This window comes from Brassica rapa, chromosome A03 (genome assembly GCF_000309985.2).
Source record: "Brassica rapa cultivar Chiifu-401-42 chromosome A03, CAAS_Brap_v3.01, whole genome shotgun sequence".
NCBI classification, from domain to species: Eukaryota; Viridiplantae; Streptophyta; class Magnoliopsida; order Brassicales; family Brassicaceae; genus Brassica; species Brassica rapa.
The window spans coordinates 418,877-441,611 of NC_024797.2; the positions used below are offsets into that span (position 1 = coordinate 418,877).

The 22,735-nt window shown below is 39.5% G+C and overlaps 7 protein-coding genes and 1 pseudogene across 12 annotated transcripts; 4 read left to right on the top strand and 4 right to left on the bottom strand.

Annotated features, from left to right (window-relative positions):
* Nucleotides 1-110: 110 nt before the first annotated feature.
* LOC103855499 (40S ribosomal protein S23-2) lies at nucleotides 111-1,321 on the top strand. Its single transcript, XM_009132486.3, has 4 exons — nucleotides 111-247; nucleotides 583-738; nucleotides 819-945; nucleotides 1,034-1,321. The coding sequence occupies exons 1-4, from the start codon at nucleotides 243-245 to the stop codon at nucleotides 1,172-1,174; spliced, it is 429 nt and encodes a 142-aa protein (XP_009130734.2). The 5' UTR covers nucleotides 111-242; the 3' UTR covers nucleotides 1,175-1,321.
* On the bottom strand, nucleotides 1,183-3,663 carry LOC103855497 (F-box/LRR-repeat protein At5g02910). Of its 2 annotated transcripts, XM_009132485.3 has the most exons (4): nucleotides 2,668-3,663; nucleotides 2,413-2,589; nucleotides 2,152-2,298; nucleotides 1,183-1,576 (listed from the first exon to the last, which is right to left on the bottom strand). In XM_009132485.3, the coding sequence occupies exons 1-4, from the start codon at nucleotides 3,610-3,612 to the stop codon at nucleotides 1,574-1,576; spliced, it is 1,272 nt and encodes a 423-aa protein (XP_009130733.1). In that variant the 5' UTR covers nucleotides 3,613-3,663; the 3' UTR covers nucleotides 1,183-1,573. The 2 variants fall into 2 exon arrangements, with proteins under 2 accessions (XP_009130733.1, XP_009130732.1); XM_009132484.3 differs by lacking the exon at nucleotides 1,183-1,576 and having other exon boundaries at nucleotides 1,975-2,298.
* A 542-nt stretch (nucleotides 3,664-4,205) lies between these two features.
* LOC103855500 lies at nucleotides 4,206-5,708 on the top strand. Its single transcript, XM_009132487.3, has 2 exons — nucleotides 4,206-4,726; nucleotides 4,948-5,708. The coding sequence occupies exons 1-2, from the start codon at nucleotides 4,253-4,255 to the stop codon at nucleotides 5,560-5,562; spliced, it is 1,089 nt and encodes a 362-aa protein (XP_009130735.1). The 5' UTR covers nucleotides 4,206-4,252; the 3' UTR covers nucleotides 5,563-5,708.
* Nucleotides 5,666-13,542, bottom strand: LOC103855501 (E3 ubiquitin-protein ligase UPL4). 2 transcript variants are annotated; one of them, XM_018657973.2, is made up of 16 exons: nucleotides 12,388-13,542; nucleotides 11,453-12,159; nucleotides 11,250-11,360; nucleotides 11,031-11,147; nucleotides 10,789-10,947; nucleotides 10,540-10,701; nucleotides 10,231-10,380; nucleotides 10,019-10,140; nucleotides 8,847-9,927; nucleotides 7,318-8,499; nucleotides 7,001-7,231; nucleotides 6,807-6,911; nucleotides 6,653-6,733; nucleotides 6,511-6,579; nucleotides 6,303-6,431; nucleotides 5,666-6,195 (listed from the first exon to the last, which is right to left on the bottom strand). In XM_018657973.2, the coding sequence occupies exons 2-16, from the start codon at nucleotides 12,125-12,127 to the stop codon at nucleotides 5,917-5,919; spliced, it is 4,653 nt and encodes a 1,550-aa protein (XP_018513489.1). In that variant the 5' UTR covers nucleotides 12,128-12,159; nucleotides 12,388-13,542; the 3' UTR covers nucleotides 5,666-5,916. The 2 variants fall into 2 exon arrangements, with proteins under 2 accessions (XP_018513489.1, XP_033145029.1); XM_033289138.1 differs by lacking the exon at nucleotides 12,388-13,542 and having other exon boundaries at nucleotides 5,666-5,982; nucleotides 6,112-6,195; nucleotides 11,453-12,127.
* A 251-nt stretch (nucleotides 13,543-13,793) lies between these two features.
* On the bottom strand, nucleotides 13,794-15,451 carry LOC103855502 (60S ribosomal protein L4-1). Its single transcript, XM_009132490.3, has 2 exons — nucleotides 14,291-15,451; nucleotides 13,794-14,091 (listed from the first exon to the last, which is right to left on the bottom strand). Exons 1-2 carry the CDS (start codon nucleotides 15,395-15,397, stop codon nucleotides 13,978-13,980), a joined length of 1,221 nt encoding a protein of 406 aa, XP_009130738.1. The 5' UTR covers nucleotides 15,398-15,451; the 3' UTR covers nucleotides 13,794-13,977.
* A 430-nt stretch (nucleotides 15,452-15,881) lies between these two features.
* LOC103856821 lies at nucleotides 15,882-17,142 on the bottom strand (annotated as a pseudogene).
* Nucleotides 17,139-22,448, top strand: LOC103856822 (putative nuclease HARBI1). 4 transcript variants are annotated; one of them, XM_033289174.1, is made up of 4 exons: nucleotides 17,139-18,119; nucleotides 18,210-18,347; nucleotides 18,428-18,538; nucleotides 19,809-20,674. In XM_033289174.1, the coding sequence occupies exons 1-3, from the start codon at nucleotides 17,925-17,927 to the stop codon at nucleotides 18,527-18,529; spliced, it is 435 nt and encodes a 144-aa protein (XP_033145065.1). In that variant the 5' UTR covers nucleotides 17,139-17,924; the 3' UTR covers nucleotides 18,530-18,538; nucleotides 19,809-20,674. The 4 variants fall into 4 exon arrangements, with proteins under 4 accessions (XP_033145065.1, XP_033145064.1, XP_033145061.1 ...); XM_033289173.1 differs by having other exon boundaries at nucleotides 17,139-17,600; nucleotides 17,925-18,119; nucleotides 18,428-20,537; XM_033289170.1 differs by having other exon boundaries at nucleotides 17,139-18,347; nucleotides 19,809-22,448.
* On the top strand, nucleotides 18,905-19,675 carry LOC117133050 (glutathione S-transferase T3-like). Its single transcript, XM_033289034.1, has one exon. It carries the CDS (start codon nucleotides 18,905-18,907, stop codon nucleotides 19,673-19,675), a length of 771 nt encoding a protein of 256 aa, XP_033144925.1.
* Nucleotides 22,449-22,735: the final 287 nt, after the last annotated feature.

Consider the following 22,735-nt stretch of genomic DNA (forward strand, 5'->3'; position numbering starts at 1 on the left):
TGACAAAAATATTCACTACAATTTCTAGAATGTAAAATACGACTTAAAAAGAGAAAATTCAGTTTGGATCATGATGGGCCTATCTGTTAATGGGCCGAGTATTTATAAATCGGTTTGACGTATATATTAGGGAGGTCACTGGCATCACTAGGTTTAGGGTTTTCGCAGCCGCTTTAAAACTATCTTATCCTCCTTGCTGCTTACACCTCTTTGCTGCTTGATCATCATCTCCATTCACAAACATGGGGTACGTTTCACCTTTCTTACAGTCTTCATATGCTCTGTCTCTGTTAGCTCTTTTTAGCGTCTCTGTTAGCTGATCTGGAAATTTTTGAGTTATAGTAGAATCCATGTGGTAGATGACTGGATATTTAAGTTGCTCTGGTGCTGTAGATATGAAGGTTCTCGTTTGAATCCTATATAGTCTCGAAGTTGAATGTCTTCATTGAGTTTTGTTTGCTGCGTGATGTATTTGAAAATGAAGTTACTGAGTTGAATTGCTGAATGAGTGTTGGACCTTCTGCATATTTTTCTTCATTTTTCATTAAATGCTTTTGTTGTTGTTGTGATGATTTGATACAGTAAGACAAGGGGAATGGGAGCAGGGCGCAAGCTCAAAAGGCTTAGGATTAATCAGAGGTGGGCTGACAAGCAGTACAAGAAGTCCCATCAGGGCAACGAGTGGAAGAAGCCTTTTGCTGGTTCTTCCCACGCCAAGGGTATCGTTCTTGAGAAAATGTAAGCCCAAGTTTGATTTTTCATCTGCTTTTTAGTATATGTAGCAGAGTTGATGAGTATGTTTCTGTTTTATCATGCAGAGGTATTGAGGCTAAGCAGCCTAACTCTGCTATCCGTAAGTGTGCTAGAGTTCAGCTTATCAAGAACGGAAAGAAGATTGCCGCTTTTGTCCCCAACGATGGTTGCTTGAACTACATTGAGGAAAATGTAAATTCTCAGCCCTTCTCATCTAATCCTTAAAGCTTTTATTGGTTTCTGTCGAATATTTATTCAATGTTTGTTAATGTTGTCGCAGGACGAGGTGTTGATTGCTGGATTTGGGCGTAAAGGTCATGCCGTGGGAGATATTCCTGGAGTTCGGTTCAAGGTCGTCAAGGTCTCTGGTGTTTCACTTTTGGCCCTCTTCAAGGAGAAGAAGGAGAAGCCAAGATCTTAAGCTTTTGAATTTGTTTTTGATTTTTATAACTATCTTTTGAAAACAAACTCATATTGTTCTGTTCTATTCTACTTTAAAATTCCAGAACTGAGTTTAAACATTTATTTTCTAGGAGTCTTATGTTTAGTTTTCCAACAAGTTTTCTCATGTTTCATCTCTTAGATCAACTCCTTATTATGCCGTTCTCGTAACATATTATTATGATGTTGAAGTCTTAGCTATGGAAAAAAAGAAGTCAGTCTTAGCTATGAATATTTAACATCTGGCGTAAGACCAGTCATTGCAAGATTGTGGGTTCGATCATTGTTGTCCTAAGAAGGCAATGTCCAAAGATTCCGTATTTCCCTCAGCTGCTTAAGTTCACCTCTTTTGAACTCCACTTTGGCACATAAATTTTGATTACTGAAAAATGACAATCCTAAGCAAGTAAGCATGACATGACAAGAACCATTGATCATGAAGCATTAGTCTCTTCAGAATAACTGCACAAGAGATGCATAGAGATCTCGGTAGCATTTTCCTTACTTAAAATAGTACGGTTAAGGATAAAGGAAAACAATGTGATGTGTGAACATAAATTCCAGGCACAACCGCACAAGAATTATATATTTGATGAACAATCTGACACATAAAGCTTCTAATAAACATGCTTATCAGAACAGGGAAGTCCATGATTAAAAAAAAAAGAGTATTGAACATCCAACATTGTATAAGATAAAAGACTTCAAATCATGTGTTATAAAGGTGACTAAAGAACCATTTACTTGCAAAAAAAGTTCGATTTCGAATATGACGATCCATAAGAAAAGTCAAATAAAAAATCTATTAAATATAAATAGTTTCATTACAGAGAAAACGTCTTAATAAGAAAAATATTTATACGAATAAAATATTCAACGAAAGAACCAGTCTTGAGTCAAGTCAGTGACAAAAGATAACTCAGAGTTTTTGTTTAGTGAGAAAGTGTAACTCCCAACCTTATACCAATCGTCTCCACTTTTTTTCAGCAGAAATTTCATGACAGAACTCATGAGTTCCGGTTCAGAGCCGTCCAAATCTTTCGGTTTCCAACATTGACGCGTTTCCAAGCCTTTCCAATACAAGTAGTTGGTAAGACGAGTCTCCTGCATAAAGATAACAATGTTTTCATAACAATACTAGAACCACAAAAAAAAAAATGAAGAAGATTGATAATAATGGTCTATAATGTGTGGTTGATGTTTAAATATATTATATACCTCTAACATTTTGCAGTCAACTGTCTCAAATTTGATAGTCTTTAATCTTGGCGAGTTTTGTAGCAGCTTTGCTACACCAGGAACAATAGATGGATAGATAGCCATTTCAAGAGTCAAAGCTTCCATCTTCTTGAACATCGGAAAAGTAACACCACAAACGACGGCAAGAGATAAGATCTAAACAATACAAAACAAAAAAAAAAATCAACTATGACAAATGCAAAATATTTAATCATTTCACTTAGTAAAGAATACCTGAAGACAGAAAGCTCCACACAAAGTAAGTTTCTCCACGCTCTGCAACTTCTCAAGCGTCTGGAGGATCAACACTTGAAGCGAATCAGCTAAACCAGTCTCCGGATCGCCAAAGTCATCGTACAAGAAACCAAGACGTCTGGAACAGTAGATGTTCACGTTAGCTTCCGTTAAAGAAGAGACGTCCGCTAACTCACATTTTGACTCATCACTATGAGTCAAACTCAAAAAACTGATACGCGGCGCCACAATCTGCAGCTCTTGCTCCCAGCATTGAACATCCAACCTCTTTAACATCAGACACTCGCTGAGATCAAGACGCTCGAGTTTATCACAAAACAACGTCAAGCATTCGAGAAGCGGAGAGCCAGAAAGGATCTTGGCACATGCCTCATCAGAAAGCACACAGCCTCTCAAAGATAATGTCTTTAAAGATCTCCAAGACACGGTGACGTGTCCAGGAATCGTATCGATAGTTCCCGATTCGACAAAGAGCTGTTTTAAAGAGCAGCTGGTGAAGAAGACCTCGGGGAAACGGTAAGCCACAGCGTAAGCATGACGGAGCTCTAGAGACAGCTTCTCCGTGCTGCGAGACACGGCGAACTCGATCAAGCTGTCGATCTGTTTAGGTTTAGCCTCGGTGGTGCTGATGGAGAGACGAAAGGTCGTGATTTTGGGAGATGAGTATCTTCTAGCTATGGTTTCGTAGACCGAATCGGGTTTGTATCTGTAGCAATCGATGTCGAGAGAAGGTGTTTCTGACCATACGTGCTTCCATCGCTTGGACAAGACGGAGGTTCTGATTGCGTATTTTGTCGGGATTAGAGAGAAGATGTGTTGGAGGATCACGTCGGGTAGAGAGCTGATGGAATCCACACCGTTGGTTGAATCTCTAGCTCGTTTGATTTTGCGGTAGCTGTGGTTTTCTCGGCAATCGTCCGACATGGTGTTACTTCACAAGCGTCGATTCATTTCTCGTTTTTTTTTTTTGTAGTGGCGGGTAGTGATTCAATTAGTGGGCCTATTATGTTATTGGGCCGAAGCAACATTAGAAAACCTATTCATGTACTTCAATTGTATTTTTTAAAATTATTCTTTTTTAACTTGAGTTCACATATTACTATACTTATTTTATTACGCTCATTTATTTATTACCTTTTAATTTTGCTTTTGATAAATTTAATGTTTTTTTTTTAAAACTTTATCATTCATATTTTACAACTTTAACTTCTTAAATATAAAAAAACTAAAACATCAATCATATAATATAATTAAGTCGAATACTAATTACATGTCATGTAATAGTTTTGAACCTCGTGTTACATATTCCACACATGACAGACAGCTAATAAAAGAGGTTGCCAATGATACAGTTGCAACCATTACAGATTGATGAATGAGATATTACTACTGCTTTACTACACCCAACTGCAAAGGTGAATGAGCATAGAAACTCCATGTATACTTTCTATAGTGGATAAAGTAAAATTTATGTAAACAGTCTGAATTAATGCAAGTAACTTTTTATGTTCCTATAAATATAGCAAAGGACGATCTAAAGCCAATTCACAAATAAGAGCCAAATATGGAGGCTAAATTCCAAAAGTCGATGATCTCTGGAATACAGACGGTCCCGCCGGTGGAAGTCACCAAGCACCGTAAAGTCCGCTCCATATCTGTTGGAGATCCCTTGGGAGCAGGAATATTCCAGCGGACATTAAACATAGTCACCTATTACAAGCATGCAGGTGATAGTGGTGATAGAGGATGGTTAGTGGGCGGGTGGATGAAGGAGTCGTTAGGGAGAGCCTTGACGTTGCATCCTATGACTGCTGGTAGACTGAGGTGGAGGAGGAAGACAACAGCGGCGGATGAAGATGGTCTGGAGGTGGTGGCTAATGACTGTGGCGTTAGGCTGGTTGAGGCTAGGTTCCCGGCGAGTTTGCCGGAGTTTTTTGAGATGGTGAAGAGAGACAAAGGCAGAGCTGAAGCAGAGACTGTCTTCTGGACAGACATTAATGAAGTTGATCCTCAATTCTCTCCATTGTTCTATGTTCAGGTAAACTAATCTTTAACTATTTACTTAAATTTACATTAACTGAGATCAATATGTCAAAAACGCCCTATATTATAGTTGTGAAAATTGTGAAGCGAAAAAGTTTGGGTGTTAAAAAGCTTAACGAAATTTAGTTGAGATATTTTTATAAAATTTTCCCTTATTAAAACTAAGTTTCTTGGACTTGTAATGAAGAGGTGTTTTTCTTTTAATTTTGTTAATAGGTGACTAGCTTTGAGAGTGGTGGGTACTCAGTTGGGATAAGCTGCAGCATCCTATTAGCTGATATCCTCCTTGAGACAGACTTCTTGACCAAATGGGCACAAATCCAAAGCTCTTTAGCTCAATATCAGACCACACTCAAACCACTCTTCTACCTCCCATCAAACAAAAGAATCAATTTCCTCACTGAACTGTCTAGGTCAGCCTCGGTTCTCGACCGCGGTGAACCCCTTGTTTTCCTGGCTAAAACATGCTCGAAAATGTCACTAGCATGCGTGAAAAAGGCCGTTGCAAACCGAGAAACAACTAGGGCGAATGTATTCTTGTTCGTCAAGGAACAAGTTGGTGATAAAAATAGAAATACTACTGAACGTGATGGTACGAAGGTAGACATTCATACGAGTGATGAAGCGATTAGCGACTGCGATTGTGGTGACGACATAGAAGAGGAGACAGATGTTGGAGTACTTGATCTGAGCTTGTCGTTCGATGACAAATTTGAAGGCAGTTCATGCTGGACTGGGTCTATCTCAAAAGGGCTTGTGTTTGGCGTCCCATCTACTTTTGGTGATACTAAGTCGCTTGTCAAATTTGTTATTGCATTGCCAAAAAAGTGATTCATTAATGTGGCATTACTATTTCATTTTTTTATTCTATGGTTTCTAAGATAAAATAATTGTTGTCAATTTTATTATGTAACCATGTGATTCTGCAAATTAGTTTGTCAATTAATACTCCAATAATATTAGAACCTTTGAAGTGATTCTTTTTTTTTATAATATACAACCCTTTTCCATCAAGAGTTTTCTTTTTAAAATGTATTTCTATTTCTACCGATTAAAATTCTTATGTACAAAATCCTAGAAAAAAGAAAACTTTAAGAAGAGCATCCTCTTGTTTTCTTCTAACAGTCCACTCTTCTCCTTCTCTCACCTCCTACCGCTTCTGCTAATTTTTCACAAGATGCTAATTTAAGAGAGATGGAAGGAACCTTGGCCTTCAGTTATAGCATAAATTAGCTTCTCCTTCATCTTTTCCTGCAAAACACAGACAAGACAGAACACAAAGCAGAACCACAACACAGTTAGATCTTTCCTGAGACCGGTTTTTGTCAACATGAGTAAGAAAGAGAGTGGGTTAACAAAAGATGAAGAGAGAGATATCACTTTGGAAGAGTAAGGTGGAAGCTTTAGATAATTAGCGCATGTCATCACACTCGGCAAGTCAGTTTCTGAAGAATCGCTACCACGCTGTTGCAACAACAAATGAAACAGAAGGCTGATGAGAAAACAGAGAGAGAGAGAAAGTATGACATATAACGTGAGCAAAATAAAGAAGCTTTGAATCAAGAGTGAACCTTGCGGACAATTGTTAGTTTGGGATTGAGAGACGCCAAGCCCCCAGGAGGTAGACGAGGACATCCTGTTACAAACTGCAGAAAGGCTCGTTGTTGATCCTTGTCAAACTCATGCAGAATCTCCAACAACTGGAATACAAAAACAATTGAACCATTTATAGTTTAATCCACAAAAAAAGGGTTGTAAGTTCAAAGAAAAAAGACCAACATTTTCAACTGGTGGGCTGCTAGAAGTATATCCATGATCAAACTTGATGTGATCCAAGACTTCATTCATCTGCAAAGGAAGGGCAGCTTCTCAGTTTATGAAAACGATACCACAGAACCATAGAACCTAAAGGTTTACTTACATTAAAGAGATCTCGTTCTCCACACAAGAGAGTTTCCAGTTCTTCTTCATTGAATATCCCAAGATGTTCAATAGGGAAAACCTGAGAACGTGTATAATAAGCAACCTTAAAACCTGTAGAGGAAAAAAGTAGCTAAAGTGATGGCTCTACGTACTTTGTTAAATCCAGACCGAAATGCTTCCACTTGTTTTTGGATCCCGTTACATATTGTTGCATTGACAATAGCCTTGATATACTCCTCGAGGTTATCCAAATTTACCTAGAACGAGAAGCAGAGTCAATATCAATACACAACGAACGAGGATCTTAAGAAAGAGAAGTGATCACAAAACTGAATTATTAACTTACCATATCATTAGCAGAATGAAGAGCGAGAACATAGTCTGTGTAGCCAGGCAGCACAAATTCAAGACAAAGATCCTCAATATTTGTTCCACGGAAACTCAAATCACACTTGGCTGCTCGGGCATCAGTTTGTGATTCTGAGAAAACCTTTTTCCTACGTGTCAGAGCTTGCAATTCCACCAGTGTTTTACAAAGTTCAGGGTCAATGAAGTGGATGTCAAATGAACTCAACTCCTACAAGAATTAAACTTACTCCGTAAGATTTTTATAAAAGTTGGAAAGAGATATGTAAAATGAGAACTTTGAATGACTCAATTTACCTGTCCGATAATCAGTTTATAGAAGGCTTTGGAGAAAGGAATGTCCAAAACTCGTCCATCATGTAGAGCCTTTGCTACCACTGTCCCTAAGAGCACAAATTTCTGTAGCACATCTGGGAAAGCAGCTGATGTATCTGACCAAGGTCGTGGAAAGAGTCCCGAAGGAGCCACCAAAAATCCTGAGTCTTCCTTTGGTTTTCCAGCAAAGGAACTACGATCACACCTCCACATGCCAAGGTCTGGATTTTGAAACGCTCTACTGACAAGTGTGTAGAACTCCAGCGTTGGCCCAAGACCAGTTCCCACTTCTTCACTGTACTCAACCTCAATTACCACCTTCTGGTTGCCGTGCAACTCCATCATTTTTGAAGCAGACTCTAGAATGGTTTCACGGCAAGCTAAGAACTTTTTGCGAGGTAAACTACCAGTTACTGGGCGCCCTTCACTGCTAAGGTGTTGTGGATGATGATGGACTTTCTGCGAACCGAATGCTGCTAGCCGGAAGTATTTGGTTTTGACTTCAAAACTAAACAGAAAAGGGCATGAACCCATTAGATCATTAAACCACGGTGGTAGACCGCAGGTTGACACAGCAAAGGAATCACGCAGCTGCTGCTCCAGCTTCTCTGTTAGCTTACTACTAACAAATTCAGCATATGGCACAGGACGAAGCTGCACCCTCAGATCATCCAAATTCTCCAGCCTACCTTCCCCAAAAGCATTTATCCGTTCATGACAAATCAGGTGAAAGAGAAATCTGTTCATGCCCTCCAGACTCTTGAGCAGAAACAACATGTCGTACGCAGGAGGATTTGTTGCTTTGTGGCGCAAATCAAGTCTTTGAGCAAACAAGAAGGATAAAAACGGGTGATACTCGTCATTGTCCATAAATCCGAGAGGAAACAGATTTTCATCAGACTCTGCAAGTTGTGGGGCCCTTTCATACGTGATGGTGTGGGATCCACTCAGCTTGGAATCGTTGGTAGTTTCACTTCCTGATTTTAGTTTGTGCAAGAGAATAGCCTGGTATACAGTCAAAGAGCGGTCTAGTTCAAGCCCTTCTAGACGAAACAAAAGTCTAGGTAACGCATCCTCCTCAGGTAACGCATCCTCCTCTTCAGATGAGGAAGTATTATCTTCCCCTGAATCTGGAAGCTGCTCTTGGTCTTCCTCTTGAGATCCCTTCACACACGAAAAAGTCCAAAGACGCAAAAGATAAATTTATATAGTATAGTAACCAACAAAAGAAGCTTGGAGAGAAGAAAAGATACTAAGCAAGTCGACTTCTTCTCAAGTAAACCAACAATCGAAACATTACCTAATGCTCATCTTGAATTCAAAATACTGCTACTTGTGGAATGGTGGTGCAGCTAAGAATAAAAATTTAAGCAGAGAACTCTGTTCTAAAACACAATTGATTCCTCTAAACTCATATTCTAGATTTTTGAATCCATCCTAATCAAAGCAAAACCTGAAGGTAAAAGGAATGTTCGAGATGCTACTTCCGCAAGGCTAAGATTAGAAATTACCTGCAACTGAGATGCGTTAGGACTGTCAATCTCCATATGGGTTGAGCTTTCACCTTGACAAGATATAGAAGTTGACTCCAGCTGAGAAGATGGACATTCCATAGCTTGATCTTTTTCTTCAACGGAATATAAAGGTTCTAACTGCACTTTAGGCCACATGTATTGATCGACAGCATCCAAGAAGCAAAGTGGGTCAACGGTGACCAAGTCTTGGGAGTAATCACGCAAGCAAGTCTCCCCCTCTGCTTTGACAAAACGAACTCTTAGGATTGGATAGCTTATGCTACGTCCATTGGGAACAGTCGCGAATGAGTTCCTTTGCTTCAAAAACTGGCTTAGGACAATTGGGTAGTTCTCTAATGAAGATAAGGAATTTTGGAGATTCTTTATTAATACGGATGAAGTTGCCTCGCCATCAGACCAAAGTGATCTTGTGAACACTTCAAATCTGTTACCAACAAATGGCAAACTATCACATTCTGAATCGCCTTTGCTAAATTTCCTTTGGTGGAGTCTATTAGACAGGTAATTTGTCAGTGCCTTCACAACTCCACTCTCTGTAAATTCAAATGTGGACACAGATTCCCTTCCATTCAGCCTTTCCATGATTTGGCTCCATACTGAGAAGAACTTCTCATCGTGCAGGGCATGTGCATCAATAGGTTCAGTCATCAAATCGTCAAGTGCTGCAGACAAGTGCTTGAGGTTCTGGAGAACATCTGTCAAGCCTTTCTGAGAGTCGAATACCTCAGGTCCAAAGAAACTCTCCTTGATACGTGTTGCGAGAATGTAGACAGAATCCTTCTCGATCTTACAAGTTTGTGAAGAAGAGGAACTCGATCTTTCAAAAGACTGGCACAAGCATTTCACAGTCTCTTTCGGAACATGCTCTTCTGAACCGTCAGCTGATCCTTGATTCTGTTGCCCCGAGTTTAAAAGCGCTTCAATTGCGAAATAAACACCCTCCTTTATAAACGAATTCAAAAAATCATCACTGTATTTCCCAAGAAGCGCTTCAGCAATCTGTAGTGCTACAACAACCACATGATGAACTTTCCTTGACAAAATGCCCGCCAAAACACTGCAGCATCATGAAATATCATTAGCTAGAAAACAACAGGATTAAGGAATTCTCAACAGAAAAAGGAAAAGTAGAAAACAAAACGAAGTACCTTAAAATGTTTGCATTCTTCAGTAAATCGACAAAATCGACTGACTTACTCAAGCAAGTCAGCTTGTGGATTGCTGATAGGCAACCATAAAAAACATATACGTTCGCTCCAGATTTTAGCACCTATAAAGAATTCACAAGTTACATCATACTCTTAAGAGAGAACCATAAAATTCATATGCACATACCATACAACTGTATGTCGGAAATAACCTGAATCATAACAGGAAGTATGTCTGCTCCAAATTGTTGCAAGAGATCGGGCTGATTAACAAGAAAACTTTCCTTTTCCAATGCCAGCTGATTATCCTCTACAGGCGAAGATGGAAGAAGCTCAATCACCAACTTCAGGACTTCATGCACCTGAGAAGTAAATTGATTTTCATCACCAACATTAAAATCACTATCATTGCATTCCTTCTACCAAAAGATACTTTGAGATATGAATATTTTGAAAAGAAAAACGAATCCCTCTGTTTAAGTATAAAGGAACTAAAGAGTGATCTACGAAAGTACTCATACCTGGTTGGAACATGTATTGTTGGGATGTGTAGAAGACACTGAATGGGAAATGTCATACGTGGATATAATTTCTTTTAGTCTGTAGCCAATGTTAAGTTCATATAACGTTCTGAAGGCTAAAATTGAACCAGAAGATAGTTTTCTTAGCAATCCAATCACACCCTGCCACAAACCCCAAAGTACAAAGATGTTATGTTTATGCAACGATATAGCAAGGGCGATCATCCAAAAGAAGAAGAGATCATGTACATTGTAAACAGGTTGAGATAGGGTGGTGCGGCCATTCAAGTTTAAAAGATGTATGGATTGATGAATCAGACCATGGCTAGATAGTTGATCCAACATTTCAGGTGACTCGCTAACTTGATCTGCTATTTTTGTTAAGCAAATAGCCACATTTTCCACCAACTGCAAGGACAACATATTACTATCAATAGAAGAACATTTTTTCAGTTAAGAAAAGATAAGAAGAGACTGATTCTCATTCTGACCTGTCGATCTTCATACTGAAGAAGATTGCATAAAATTGGAACAGCATCCATAAAAGGGGAGGGAGACTCAGATGAAAGCTTCCTACATATATTCACCACAGTAGAAACTGCGACTCTCTGATACAAATGCGATGTTCAAATCAATAACTTTGAGCTAAACCAAGTCACAAAAAAAAAACAAAATTTTGATATAGCAAGGTCATTCTCCAGATGGCTAACCTGTAAGCTAGTTGAGAAGAAATCAATATACGAAAGCACTGCCTTAATTGCTCCAGCATTCAAGCACGCCACTGGCTCATCTTTGGATATTTTCTCAAGTGCTTGCAAACACTGGCCAAGTCAACGAAACACAGATCAAAACTAGGTCTTTTGAGGTGTAAGAAGAATAAAAAAGGGACTCATGTGCCAAAAGGTAATGGTACCTGCTCAGCAACGTCCAAGTACTCAATTGCCTGTAGTCTCTGGCAAAGAGCAGGGAGAGTCTCATGTTTCACAAGGAATGCTACAGACCGCGGATAAACATCAGACAAGTAAGTAACCGCTCTGATAGCAAGCAGCATAATATCTGCATTGCTCTCATGATTAGCCAACTTAACAAGCACCCGGGAAAGCGTATCGGCCATAACGGTGGACAGCGAATCTTCAGTACAGAAAGACAAGACCTCACACAGCTCCGTAAGACCAGTCAACTGCAAAGAAGGATCGACTTCTTCACTCAATCTCGTCACAAGAGAACTCAACTTCTGCTGATCCTCAGACGATCTCCCCCACTGAACATCCTGAAGCGCCTTGTGCCTCGGATCTTCACCTTCTTCATCATCATCATCAGAATCGCAAGATCCGTAGTCCTCCTCCTCCTCCTCCTCCTTGTCTGGCTCTCCATCTGAATGACTAGAAGGAGAATCTGATGAAGAAGTGTCCATATCAGCGTCAGTGGTTTCGTGTCCCGAGCTCGCTCCATTGGCTGCTTCTTGAGACTGGCTCTGAACAGACGAGCCACCAGATGAGCTTGACCTAGAGTCCTGTGAGTTACAAGCTCTCTTATCAGCAGGTAGCTCCTCCACATCCTCCATTCGTTTCTGCCCCCTGTTCTCCATCACTTCTTCGATCTTGAAATCAAAACTTCAACCTATCAACAATCAAGTCGAGGTTTCAATCAATCACAGTGGAGATAACAGTAAAAAAATTAGGGTTTTACTACTGTAATTCTAATTAACACAGTCATTAGGCGATCGTTATCACAGAGAGAGAGAATCAAACCAAGCTAACAGAGACGAGAACAAAGACATATAAAACAATACGCAAGAAGATCATGATGATCGCAGTGAAAATCAAAATCAGTTAATAGAAGAGAGACCTCTCGTGATCACAGAGCTTTTCAAGTCACAGCGACGATCTCTGTGAACAAAGAAAGCGATGGCTTGCTTTGATTGGAATCGATAGAACCTTAAATATCCTCTCTTGAGAGATTGCGATAACAGAGAGGAGGAGAGTCTTTAGGGCTTTTTAATCTCCAGAAAATCACATATAAATACAAGAAACTATATGATCTCTCTATCTATATGTGTGTATATATATATATGTCACTTTCCTTGCTTATTTGCTAAGACGCTGGGTTAGACAAGAACTGTTCCTCTGCGGGTGCGCACACGGTAATTCGAAGGTTTGATTGGATCGGACGGCTCCTATTGGTTGATATAATATCCGACGGATGAAGTGTTTTGTAAGTCGTTTCTTTTCCGATTTCGGGAACAGAGTAATTACCACCGCCTTATGTTATACTTTTGCCACGTGTCGTCATTAACAGTTGTAAGCCGTGCAATTAATCAAAAGCTTCTTTTCCATTTTTTCCACAAATTAATCTTATGTTATTTCATAGCCTAATTAGTACTTTTGTATTAAATGTAACATGATTAATGCGTCATTAAGTCTTTTACTTTAGGGTTTTGTATAAGAAGGTCTGATGAAAGCTATAAACAAACACAACAATTCTTCCGCCACCTAACTCTAACTGAATATATTAATCGCAAATAACTTTTCAAATCATTAGTATGTCTTCTTAAAATTAGTCAATATAATATTTAACCAAAAATGAAATGACAATTTATTTAAAATAGGTTCTCATGATAATTAATTTAAAATAATTCTGAGGCGTCCAAATATACTTAACATTATGAATGATTTAAATGTTTGATAATTTAATGTCAAAAAAATATATGTTTAACCAGTTTAAATCTATTGTTACTTCCTAAAATCTTCCATAAATTTCTCACTAATTTCCTTATAATTTACAGGGAAAGTGACAAAATATCTGACAAAAACTAAAACTTATATGGAAAGTTGCGACCACACCTTTCTCGGAGAGGTTATATTTCCAATTAATTAGAACAAAATCTAACTTTGTTGACAAAAAAAAAAAATCACCTTAATATGGTCTGCTTTAAAAATATATAAATGCTCCATCTGGATACTTAAGAAACTTGAGGGCCAAGGAATTCACAATTATCATATTTTTGGGCTGGATAGGCTAATTATGTCCCACGGGCTGACGATACTGGACTTGTCCTGTCTACATTTATGCTCTTCTCTTAATGATAGAAACCAAGTAAAATCAGGAGGTCTGCAGGCTTGCGGCTGCTATGTTACGTAGGAGATTAACAGTTTCAGTGACCTTTAGTATTGGTGGTAATATACTCATGATTTAACTCTCATCCTTAAAATGGACTTTGACGACTACTGTTTGTTATGACTAAGATAATCAAAGACATTGAAGCAAAATAACTAAAACAGAGCATAAATAAAACATGTTCGCACTCAAATCCTCTTAACTCAACAAGTAAAAACCTCAAGAGATTGGAACACAGGTAAATCCAAGGGAAATGAATATCACAAAACATAAAATATAACCAAAATCTTATATGAGACGACAAAATCATAAATATTCTTGTTACTGACTGGCTCCGAGCCACTTGGTGAAGTTATCAAACTCTGTGTAGTCACTGTCGGAGATCATAGTCTGGTACCACGCCTTTCCTGCTGCTTTAATAGCTTGTGATTGCTCCTAGAGTAAACAAGAAAACAAAATAGTTTGAGAAATGAATCAGCTTTGTGTGAACTATAAAGCACAACAGATTAAAAAACTATAAAATATTCAGAATAGAGCTACTCTACAAGATTAATCTAAATATAGTGCTAAGTCCTAACACACTATATACTATCAAAATGAAATTATCCACTAGAAATGAGAGCGTTGAGTTTACCTTGGTGACGCTCTTCCTCTTCTTCTCGAGCTTCTCCTTCTTAGACTTAACCCTCTGCGCTTCAGCCAACAGAGACATCCTCTTCGCGGTCTTAGCATAAGGATTCAACTTAAGCATCACATTAAGATTCTTCAACGGATTCTTCTTCATCACAGCCCTCTTCGCATCCTTCTTAATCGGCTTCACCACGCTCTGAACCTCATCAGAGTTAATAATCCTCGCCAAATCAGCATTCACCATCTTCGCACGAGGCAAGACATAACCCTTCTTCATCTCAGACGGTTTCTCAAACGATCCGTAAATAGACTCAAGCTTCTCAAAGGCAGACTTAGTCCAAATCACAAACCTCCCAAGATGACCACCAGGAGCTAGCTTCAACAAGTTAAGCCTCTCAACGTGACAAAGCTCAACGCCAGTAATGTTCCTAAACGCCTTCACAATCTTAGCTCCCTCGGTTCCGTACACAACAAGAGGACCTTTCCGACAAATGTAACGACGGTTCCTCATCTTACCTACACCAGACCTAATCCCAATACTATCCTTCGCCTTCTCGGCGTCATCATAAGCACCGATCTGTTTCAAAACCTTGATCGCAGCACTAGTCTTCTCCACAGCCTCAGCTGAATCGCTAACAACGAGAGGCATCTCGGGGACATTCTCGATCTTGTGACCACGTGCCATCACGAGAGAGGGCACAGCAGTGGCGGCGATTGCCGAGACGATCGCGTGCCTCTTCATGTTGACGTTGACGCGACGGTGCCAGCGTCTCCAGATCTTAGTCGGAGCGAACATCCGACCGCCGCGACACATGTTTCCGAAGGCCGCTTGACCCGCGCGGTGGGTTCCACCACCGGGAACACGAGGGATACGGGAGACGGCGCGTCCGGTTCCCCAGGACTCGGCGGAGGTCTGGTGACCGGCCTTTTTGGAGACGGCGTAAGGCTGACGGCTGTTGTTTGAGATTTGGGCGTGGACGAAGTTGACGATGTCTGGCCTCACGGGAGCTGTCATGACGTCGGGTAAGCAGACGGTGGTGGATTGGTCGGTTGTCATGTCTCCGTCGAGTCCTTGGACGGTGACTAGAGGGCGTACGGCGGCGGCTGCCATTTTTTGGAGTGTCCGGGACTGTGGCTGTGCGTTTAGGGTACGGAGAAAAATGTTGTTAGGGCTTCTGGCGAGTTATATAGCAAATGGTGGACGTATAAGCGGGCCTAGAAAGCCCAAAGGCACAAATAAACTAGAAAACGACTTATCATTTTGGGGCTTGCTCACAGGCCCAAATATATTTCTCATGAGAGCTTATGGATGAGCTGTTAGGAATGAGTTATTATTCACTTTCTATTGGCTGATATTATTCTCAAGACTCAATACTGAGATGAAACAATACCAAACATCGGTACTGGATAAAAAAATAATTTGATTCCATTAACTTGACCAATTGAACATTCTGAATTTCACTATAAAACTTTACGGTTAAAATGTTCATTTGTGTTGCTAAAAAAAAAAAGAAATGCTCACTTGTGGTATTGTTGAGAAAAGATCCAACAATCTAACTTTGTCATCATCAAAATGCTTTCTTGATGGTTGAAACTTACTAGAAAAACTGAAGTTAAAGACTGAGTATAGAAAACAGACATGATATAATTCTGTAAACTTTAATTAGAATCTTAGGTTTGGTGCGAAAAGCCTCCTGGCTTAACAACTGCCAAGGGACAATCGATGAAGAATATACTAAAAATCACTCTTTGACCAAGAATTGGCAGTAACAAACATACTTCAATCATCATCTTATATTGAGAACCATCAATTATAATGTTGATTACTCCCCGTCATCTGAGCTGGCATCATCGCTGCTGTAATCACTGCTATCATCACTCTCCAAAATGTCGAGCTGAACAGCTCGGACCTGTATGACGTCAGGCGGTCTGTGAAGTCCAGGAGGAGGCCGCAGCATCTGTTGCTGCTCCTGGGCTCTAGGTGCAGGCGGTATCACCACAGGGTCTCCTGGTTTCCATCCAGGAGGTGGCATTGGCCAATCTTTAGGCAACTCCACTGGCATTCCTGGTTTCCATCCTGATGGAACCTCGATATTCGGTGGAAGCAGGTTCTGAATCGCAGAAAGGTTCATCATACTCTCTGGTGGCGGCGGCTCGATGAGTGCTTCAACCTTCTTCTCAATGTTTTCAACTGTTTTGGGTAGACCGATGTCAAGATCAGCGAAGGTGTAGAGCTGAGAAGCTACGCTGGCGGCAACGCGCCGCGGAGAGGTGCTTGCCCTGCACCGAACTCCGGAGGAGCAAACGTTGTGTAGCTAATCTTGTGAGCGTAGGCTAAGATGTCCTTCAGCTTGAGCTGAGAAGAAACTGTGGTGGTAACAGAGGACGAAGAGCGAGAACGCGTTCTGCTTCCTTGAGTTTGTTGGCGAAGGAGAGAAGAGACGAATCTTTGGATTTGACCTCACGCGCGACCTTCTGCTTTGCGTCTTGGAGATCGAGGATCTCTTTTCTTTTTTTTTTTTTTTTTTTTTTTTTTTTTTTTGAGATCGAGGATCTCTTGAAGCTCCGTAACGGCTTCGAAGGTGCGTCAGGATCTGTTGGTGGTGAGATTGGGAGGATGAGGAAGAGGTTGGATGGCCATGGCGAGAAGGCGTGAGATTTTGTACGGAGGGAGAGCCAGGGCCTGTTGTTAAGCCTAATCTCGCCGGAGATTGAGCGATCTGATGCTGTAGCATCCTCGCCGCCGGAGAGACAGTGGACTTCTCCTTTCGGTTTATAGATCGACGACGGTGGATCACTGGATAAGAATAATAATAATAATCCACTTCCTAAACCTTCAGAGCGAGCCAGAGGGTTTTAAAAACTCTCTTGAACCAAACCAATACGATCTAGATTCCCGGTTATCGTTAATGAGAAAGGGTTGAGTTCAATTTCCCGGTTATCGTTAAGGAGAAAGGCTTGAGACATGACTTGGAAGCTAAGACCATGCGCATCAGGGGCTTTAGACGGGTTCACGGGCCCGAGTTCTAAGGCCGGAGTAATTAAAAAACAATTTAAAATGGGTTTGTGTCGATGAAACGGGCCTTACGGTTGATCCGCTATGAAGCGGATTTAGCCACGCGTCATATCCTGGTTGGACGAGAGAAACCGCGTAGAGGGGGAGGAAAGACGGGTTTCCCCGTGTCTCTTCTCATTTTCTCTTCTCGAAACAAAAGCTAGGGTTTGTTGTGTGAGAGGCGATAATACGAGTGACGCGGAGTCTTCACGAGATTCTCGTTCAAATCGACGACGGAGAGTCTTCTCCACGACCTCTGGTAAGTATCGAGTAGATCGACGGTTTAATTTCGTTTAATTTGGTCGAAATCGTTTACTGAGATTTAAAATCAATTTGGGGTTTTCGAGTTTCGGATGTAAATCGATAACTGGGTTTCGATTAATTGATGTAAATCGACATGCGCGTTTAATTTAGGGTTTGTTTGTGTGAGATTTCAAATCGATTGAGGGGTTTGGAGTTAGGGTTCTCAATTGATTCGTTGATTCGTTTTATAGTTTTAATTCCTCAAGAGGGCTCGATATAGGGGTCGTTTTAGTATATTGTTTCGATTATAATGTTCTAATATATTGGGGTTTTTTCACAGATGGATCCCGCGGATGAGAGAAGCCATTCAAAGAGACAAAAGGAGTATTTTGACATGCTACAATACACTTGTGATTCAGAATATGGGATTCCTAGAAGGTGTTCCTGTGGTGGGAGAATCATCGACGAGGTTCGAGCCAAGGAGGAGTACGACACTCTTCCTGGGAAGAGGTTCTTCACGTGCGTCAACTACGAGGTAATGTGGGTTTCAACCTCCTGATTTTGTTTTTACATTGTATATATTTCTTGAAAAACCACCTCTGATATTTGTTTTGTTCCAAACAAGGCTGATGGGTTTCACTACCGTCAGCCTTGGGTGTTTGGTGTCCAGGAGCAGATGGAACGCTTACTCAAGCGTCTTGAGGAGGCTGAGGAGGTGATGAAGTGGGTGCCGAGTCTCAAAAACAATATTGAGACTCTGGAGGTGAGTAAATGAGTTTGTATATCGTCTCTTATATTGCTGCAATTTTTGTAATGAGTGAGTAAATGAGTTTCTATGTGCAGGCCGAGGCAAAAGGGCTGAGTGACCAGGTTGATCGACTAACTGGGGAGGTTTACAACCTGACGGTGCAAGTGTCTGTGCTGGAGAAGCTCTGCTTCGACTAACAAGCAAAGGTAAACACTCAAACTTAACTGAACTAGAACAGAACTGCAAGTGAATAAGGATTGTAAAAGTACAACCTAATAAAGTATCTGTTAAAAACATTTATAGTTTTTAATAACTTTTCAAACTAGGTAGAGTACAACCTACTTTAAAAACTTATCGAAAATTTTTAAAGTGATTTGATTGGTAATGAATGGTAACTGTGAATAAGTTGTTGTGTAATTAAGTTAAGTAGTTGTGTAATTTACTGCAGTAGTTGTTGTGTAATAAAGCAATGCGAAAACTAGTTTAAAACATAGGCATTTCACTTCTAAAAACACAAACAATCAAACCTTAAAAATCACACAAACCCCTTAACAACAAACCAAAATCACACAATGGACCCTTTTTCCCTAAACTCTCACGGGTTTGTTAACTTGTTAGCTTCGCAGAGCAGTCCTACAATAGACGTAGACTCTGCTGAGGCACCTGTTAGCTCTCCCGGGTTAGTTAAACCAGCGGAAAGGAGAAAGTGGACCACAAAAGAAGATCTTGTGTTGATTAGTGCTTGGTTGAACACCAGCAAAGATCCAATAATTAGTAATGAGCAGAAGTTAGGGGCTTTTTGGAAGAGAATTGAGGCGTACTTCAATGCTAGTCCTCAGCTCATTGGCTCCATTCCTAGAGAGTGGGGTCAATGTAAGCAGAGGTGGGGAAGGGTGAATGCGGAGGTTTGTAGGTTTGTGGGTTCCCATGAGGCCGCTCTGAAGCAGCAAGCTAGTGGGCAAAGTGAAAATGATGTCATGAAGGCGGCTCATGACATCTATTTCAATGATTATAATGCCAAGTTTGCGCTTGAACATTGCTGGAGGGAACTTCGGTTTGATCAGAAGTGGAAGTCACACTCTCAGCCGAAGGAGAAAAATAAGGAATCTGGTGCGGAGCCGGTGGCTGAGGAGGCAGAGGTTAGGCCTCCAGGCATTAAGGCTTGCAAAGCGGGGAAACGCAAGAAGCCAGACGACGTAGCTTATGATAAAATACATAGCATCCTAGCTAATAAAAACACCATTTCCAGACAAAAGATCCTTGATCGTCTGCTAGTAAAGGACACACTTTCCCCTAGTGAAGAAGCTCTGAAGGAGAAACTCATCTCTGAAATGCTTGATTGAATGTGTTGTCTAATTGTTTCCCCTAGTAAAGCCGTCTCATGTGTAGGAACTTGTTTGAATATGATTGATTGAATGTGTTTTCTTAATCTCTTGTCTTTGTCTCTGTTTTAATCACGGGTGCTTTCTTTTGCAGGTACCGGGTGGGAAAGCGTCTTGAAGTCACGGGTGGTTTGAAGCTTTGTCGTAAGTGTAGCCTTTTTAATCTCTTGTCTTTGTCTCTGTTTTAATCACGGGTAGAAAGTGTAGCCTTTTGTTTCATGCTACATCTTTCATGTACTATGGTTGTAATGTTGCTGTTGATTCACGGGTGGTTGTGTACCCTTTATCTAAGTGTAAACTTGAACTCTCTCCCTTTATATAAATGTATGGTCTTTGGTTATTGTACAGAACAAGGCAAACTTGAACTCTCTCCCTTGACAAACTTCTCTTCTATTCTATTCTTTCTCTTCTTTCTCTTCTTTATTGTCTCTTCTATTCTAGGCTCTATTCTTTCTCTTCTGATCGTGGTGCTCTATCTGATCGTGTAACAACAAGCTTCAAACCACAACAACTACTCAACTTGAACAACCTTCACAACCTCAACAAGCTTCACAACTCAACTTGCTTGAAACCACAACAACCTTCAAACACTCAACAACAAACTCAAGGTAAGTGAATGATAGAATTAGGAAAAATAAGATTAGGAAAAATATGATAGAATTAATATAATTGAATAATGAAAAAAAAAGATTAAGAAAAATATGATTGAATAATGAAAAAACAAAGTGATGAAGTTTATGAATATTATTGAATAATGGGAAAAAAAAAAGATTAAGAAAAATATGATTGAATAATGAAAAAAAAAAGTGATGAAAAAAAATAGTGATGAAGTTTATGAATATTATTGAATAATGGAAAAAAAAAAGATTAAGAAAAATATGATTGAATAATGAAAAAAAATAGTGATGAAGTTTATGAATATTATTGAAAAATGGGAAAAAAAAAAGATTAAGAAAAATATGATTGAATAATGAAAAAAAATAGTGATGAAGTTTATGAATATTATTGAAAAATGGGAAAAAAAAAAGATTAAGAAAAATATGATAGAATTAATATAATTGAATAATGAAAAAAAAAGATTAGGAAAAATATGATTGAATAATGAAAAAAAAAGTGATGAAGTTGGTTAATATTATTGAAAAATGGGAAAAAAATAAGATTAGGAAAAATATGATAGAATTAATATAATTGAATAATGAAAAAAAAAGATTAGGAAAAATATGATTGAATAATGAAAAAAAAATATTAGGAAAAAAATATTATAAAAAATATGAACACATCCCGTTTTCTGATTTTAGGAAAAAATTTCACTAATGTCTTCCTCATCAAGTGATGAAGTTGATGAAGCTTTAGAAGAAATGGTCGACCAAGTAGTTGATAATTTCATCGACTCAGTGATAGATGCTCACCCCAACAAGCAGAAAAGACGGGCTTATATCGAAAGACATCGTGAACAAGGACACAATCAGCTATGGAACGATTATTTCCAAGAAAATCCTACATACCCACCGCAAATGTTTAGGAGGCGTTTTCGAATGAACAAGCCATTGTTCCTCCACATTGTCGAACGTGTAAGTAATGAAGTTCCATACTTTCAGCAAAGACGAAATGCTTGCGGAAGGTATGGGCTATCTGCACTTCAAAAGTGTACGGCAGCTATACGTATGCTGGCATATGGTCAATCAGGAGATACATATGACGAGTATCTCCGACTTGCTGACAGTACTTCACGTTTATGTTTGGAAAATTTCACTAATGCAATTATAAATTTGTTTGGAGATGAGTATCTCCGCAGCCCTACAGCTGAGGATCTTCAACGATTGCTCGATGTTGGAGAGGTACGCGGTTTTCCAGGGATGATAGGCAGCATCGATTGTATGCATTGGGAGTGGAAAAACTGCCCAACCGCTTGGAAAGGTCAGTACACACGTGGTACGGGAAAGCCGACAATTGTCTTAGAAGCTGTGGCATCACAAGATCTTTGGATATGGCACGCATTTTTCGGATTACCAGGTACCCTCAATGATATCAATGTTCTTGATCGGTCACCGGTTTTCGATGACATCGTACAAGGTCGAGCACCAAAAGTTAAGTTCAAGGTCAACAACCACACTTATCGTATGGCGTACTATCTTACTGACGGAATTTATCCAAACTGGTCAACATTTATCCAATCCATCCCACTTCCTCAAGGTCCTAAAGCTGAGAAATTTGCAAAAAAACAAGAATCCGCCAGAAAAGATGTCGAACGGGCTTTTGGAGTATTACAATCAAGGTTTGCAATTGTTAAAAACCCAGCTCTACTATGGGACAAGGAAAAGATAGGAAAGATAATGAGAACTTGTGTCATTTTGCACAATATGATAGTGGAGAACGAACGACACGGATACGCTCAAATTGACACATCTGAGTTCGAGTCAGGAGAGTCAAGTAGAAGTTCGAGGGTGACAAGGAGGGATAGTATTCATGTCGATATGTTAGGCATGCGCAGAGAAGTTCGAGATCCAGCGAAACATGCTCGTCTTAAAGCTGATTTAATGGAAAATATATGGCAAAAGTTTGGTGATGACGATGAATAAGCTTTGTATGTTATTGAATTTCTTGTTTTATGTATTCTACTCATTATGTATTGAATAAAATGTTTAAAAAAATTTAAAATATATTTTAATGTATTATTTTATTCATGTTTTCTCAATAATTAGAAATTTGGAAAAAAAAAAATTATTATGAATAATAAATATTATTATTTTATTTCTATGAACTTCTTCTTTAGGTTCACTAATGCAGAAAACAAGAGGTTCAGGTTCTTAACTATTCATGGACCCACATAAAAAATATTAAAAAATACTTGTGAACCCCAAGGGGGGTTCACTAATGCTCATGGTCTAATGCCTGATACAAACGGGATACAACTGACTCATGTGTCTCTTTTATGGGTTTAGTTGCATTTTCTAGCTGAGACATTGTCTTTGGTATCAATATATGACCAGAAATAACCAATCGTCTAAAGTGGGAAAGAAA